General features: G+C 35.5%; 1 protein-coding gene across 1 annotated transcript; it reads right to left on the bottom strand.

The window, feature by feature from the left end:
• Positions 1 to 603: 603 nt before the first annotated feature.
• Positions 604 to 3,364, bottom strand: LOC139874689 (AAA-ATPase At2g18193-like). The gene is made up of 3 exons (XM_071862100.1): positions 3,081 to 3,364; positions 1,545 to 2,262; positions 604 to 1,050 (listed from the first exon to the last, which is right to left on the bottom strand). Exons 1-3 carry the CDS (start codon positions 3,362 to 3,364, stop codon positions 604 to 606), a joined length of 1,449 nt encoding a protein of 482 aa, XP_071718201.1.
• Between the last annotated feature and the right edge of the window lie 1,321 nt (positions 3,365 to 4,685).

Genomic DNA, 4,685 nt, shown 5'->3' with positions numbered 1-4,685 from the left:
AATAATGGGGTATGATTTTGTCGATGTTGATAGAACATAAAAGATAAAAAAACAAAAATAAATACTAACAAACTAAAGATGCGAGTGGGGCAAGGATAAGAGTAAGGCCACGGCTGTATGGGATGTGAACTATGTAAATGTTCACGACAGAGATGATAGAGATTAGGTTATTTAACGGCACGGTAGTAACATAACATCTGATATCACGTAGAATAATATAATGAACCCCGTAAGTTATTGAGTATTATTCATCAACTATTTATAGATACAAAGAATCCCTAAATAAATGGACCGAGCCCGTATATACACTTGGGCTGGACTAATCCTAATATACACATTCTAATAGAAACGCGTGAGAAAAGGTTATTAACGTTGGATACATTTGTTGGTAATTTTAGTATCATCGGTCATTTTGTATTTATCCGGTCTTTCCCCAAATCATATTCTCAACAATATTTAAGGTAGTTATAATCTGCATTTGAAATAATCATCATATACTAAAACCACATTTTTAGCTTTTTCCATTAAAACAAGACTGTTAGTTAATATAGTAACATCACTTGTGATGGTTAAGAATACATTTAACCTGATACAAATCTTGAATCAAGATATAATTTTGGCCTTTTTAGCTTCTCGGACTTGATTTTCATCATCTCTTTCAATCTCATCTTCAGTCTCATCTTCGATCTCGTCTTCTTCCACCTTCTTACGTTCTAAAAACTTCACGAGCCCATCTAACACAACCTCCACATCATCAGACTTCATGAGTTCCTCTGCCACCTCAGCTGGTGTGACCTTCTTACACTCGATCAACTCTTTAATTTCCCTAAATCGCCAATGGTGGTCGTGAATGTTTAGGTAGTTGGCCGCTAGTGTATTGAAACCGTCAACAGTCAAGTATGACATGTGAATGTGTACATCCATTCGCCCTGGTCTAAGCAATGCTGGATCGAGTGTTTCTTTATGGTTGGTTGTAAATATTATGATACGTTCATCCCCACAACACGACCATAATCCGTCTATGAAGTTCAAAAGCCCCGATAAAGAGAACTGCATATAACAATAAAGTTAAACATAATCATAGTTGCAATGAAATGATATAAATCAGCAATTCAATATTGGTTTCGTTTATAAGATACGCAACTTACTCTGTTTTGGAAAATTAGCCGATCAATATTTTTATCAGATTACTAGGAAACTTTTATTGTTTAAAAACAAACAAAAAGAAAGTGTATCTTTGACAATTACAATGAAATTATTGTACTTGCCAAATAGAACATCACTATTTAGACCCAACCAGACCCGATCCAACCCATTCTGGCCCGAGCTGTTTGACCCCTCAAAAAATTTTGAAACGTTCGACCAATGACCCGGTTCGACGCAAACCCATTAAGGTCCCGACCCGATCCAACCCATATAAACCCGACCTATTTGACCCCTCAAGAAAATTTGAAACGTTCGATCAATGACCCGTTTCGACGCAAACCCATTCGGGTCCCGACCCAACCCGACCCGTTTGCTATGTATAGTTGTCACCACTTTACCTGGGGACCACGAACGTGATTAAAATCTGGAAATACAGACGGAGTAGTTTTTTTCCGATGAGGGGATATGGTACAATCAATATCTTCAATCACAAGTATCGATCGATTCCGCGTTCCCAACAACAACTTCTTTAAACCCGAATCACTTCCAACATTCCTCAATTGTAAATCATAAATATCAAACTTCAAATAATTCGCCATAGCAGCAATCAAACTCGATTTCCCTGTCCCAGGTGGACCGTACAACAAATACCCTCTCTTCCACGCCTTCCCAACTTTCTTATAAAAATCTCGTCTCCTCATAAACAAATCCAAGTCATCAATAATCGCCTTCTTCATCTTCGGATCCATTGCTAATGTTTCAAACGTTGACGGATGGTCCAGATTCACCGAATCTTGAATACCACTTCGCGCACCTCCATAGGACTGTAAATCATGTAGCTTCACTACTTTCTTTTCGTGTTCAAGCTCTTGTGATTTTTGCATTATCCATGGTAAGTAAGAGCTTATTATAATTTCTTTAAACTTTTTATCGAATTTCAGCTCGATGTAGCTGTCCATGTTTTCGTTACTGTATTCATCGCCTGCACACTTTATTTGGGAGTACTGTTGACGTACATACCTCCATGTAACTGAAATTCCTTCAAATGAATCTATTATCTCTTCCGATTCCGCAAACTTGATATTTATGTGTTTTTCTTTTACCGATTTTGTGATCCTATATATAGCCATTCAACCCCATGTAAATTTTCTATACATTTGAAATGAGACACTAAATATTTTAATAAACAACATGTACGTAATCTTCTCCTTTCACATTCATCTTGAAAAATACGATTTTGATGTATATATACGTTTTTGCATACAAACTGTGTGCTTTAATGTCTGTGAGTCTGGTGTTTGTTGAAGACTCATCACTTAGGATTATTCAATATCATGAAACCATCTTTAATCTACTATTATCATTAATCCATCGATATATTAGAAGGTACATGTAGACCCATTGAAATTCATTTCAAACACATTTTGAAAAGAAAAAAAAAATAAAATTAAAAGAATAGTAAAATTAAAAATCAAAAATTAGAAGAAAAAAAAAAATCAAAAATTGAAAAAACTAAATAAAAAAGGAAAAAGTTAAGATTAAATTTAAAAAAAAACTAATTAAACTTACAAAGAAATATAAATAAAAAATACATAAATATATTAAAATAAAATAGGAATTTTTTTTCCAAAGAAATAAAAGTTAAAAATATATTTTTTGGAAACTTCTCTTAGAAAAAAAAAATTATAAGAAAAAATGTGTATTGCCAGATTCGACCCATCTTGATAATTGAGACCAGTTTAACCCATGACCCGTTTCAAGTCAAACCCATTTGGGTCTTGTCCCAACCAGACCCGTGTTCCAGGCATACTTAACATTAGTATGTAATGAATAAGTGTGGTACATTTATTATATTGAGTGCTGAAAATATTAGTGTTCATATGTATAATTCATCAGTGTTACGTTTATATAAAAAAGTAAATATAGGTAGTTACCTCAAACGATTAGAATCAGGGTTAATTTTAGAACAAAGATAGGACTCGGCGGCATCAAACATGTGGTTGGACTCCATGCCATCTGTTTCTTCAAACACGAGTGTTAGTTCTGAGGATTTAGGTTTCCAGTAGCCTCGAACAGCTTCGACAATGTAATGTCGGAGTTGTGTTGGGAAGAGCTGGTCAAATATTGTACGGAAGAGCATGATCGATGTTGACATCGATGCGTACGCCAATAGTAACGACGACGGAGTTGGCAACTGAGCGAGAGTTCGAGTCGCCATTTTTCGTATCGATACAGATCAATAACAAGTGTGTGTGTGTATGTTTTAAAAGTGGGAATTTAGCGAAGCACGTTACTTGTTATAAGGGTCACGTGACTATGTGACACGAACCGATTTTGTATTGAAAGGCATAAGGCATTATTACTCTCAAATACTATATACTATACTCCATAAATTCAGAGTAGCTCTTCAATAGTACCTCTAGGCTGCCATTTATACAATGGATTGTTCAATTATACACTAGTTACAAAGAGGAAAAAGTTAACGCTATACGTAATCGAATATTCACAGACGTATCTGGATCGCCATACTAGAATTGACAATTCGACTAAATCTTTGTCTTATTTGAAAAGAATCTTTGACCATTGTCTATTTTGTCTACTTTCGTTTTTGAAACCAAGTATATAACTAAAGTCCTTTTATGGAAAGATAAATGAGACAAAGAAGGATACATCGTCACGATTAGGATTTGAAATAGTAAACAACTTCAACAAACGAGCTCCCTCTAAGTACAAACGATCCTAGCAAATAAAACAACAAAGTCACACACAAACCAAACAAACCACAAACAATAAAGACAATCTGAAACAACAACATACAATCTAGCAAAAACAACAAACAAAGAACTACCTAACACTACTTACTCTTCCCGATTGCGTGATTGCCTTTCTGGTTCTTAATAATCAGGTTAGCTACCATGCATTCAACTCTAAGACGATTGACACCTTTACCCAAACGATTGTCATCCAAGTAGGAAAAATTAAAGACGTGTCATTACCAATACGCGTACCCAATGTCAACGAGGGATGAATCAACCCTTCATTCACCAACCTTTCAAAGAAACCAACTTTACCGATCGGCGCCTTATCCAAGACCGACTTATATTCTACGTGAACAACCACCACGCAGTGGCGGAACTTGAATCCGCTTACAGATAGGGGGGTTGTACAAACCGATATAATAGTATCTATTGAAATAGACATTCTCCCTACATTGAACAATCTCTGAACATACAATTGAAACAAATTAATCAAAACAAACCAATACAACAATATAACTCGCGTCTTCTAGCAGTACAAACAAATGAATCCACCAAAAAGTAAATCGTTAATGTGTTATATGGTGTGATCTTGTGACGGTCTGATGCAAACAGTAGCAACTCAACATCAGTAAAGAATCCTAACACACCAAACGCATAAACAAAACTAAATGGACGAAACACCCGCTAAAAGGGACATACAAAAAGTCAAGACCCTATGACCAAACTTTCATAAAATCTGACCATGTAGCAATGCACAACACCAACTGCGCTCGTGTTATG

Source organism: Rutidosis leptorrhynchoides, chromosome 11, assembly GCF_046630445.1.
Source record: "Rutidosis leptorrhynchoides isolate AG116_Rl617_1_P2 chromosome 11, CSIRO_AGI_Rlap_v1, whole genome shotgun sequence".
NCBI classification, from domain to species: domain Eukaryota; kingdom Viridiplantae; phylum Streptophyta; class Magnoliopsida; order Asterales; family Asteraceae; genus Rutidosis; species Rutidosis leptorrhynchoides.
Note: the sequence above shows the minus strand (reverse complement) of the source record. Positions and strands in the feature narration are given on the sequence as shown.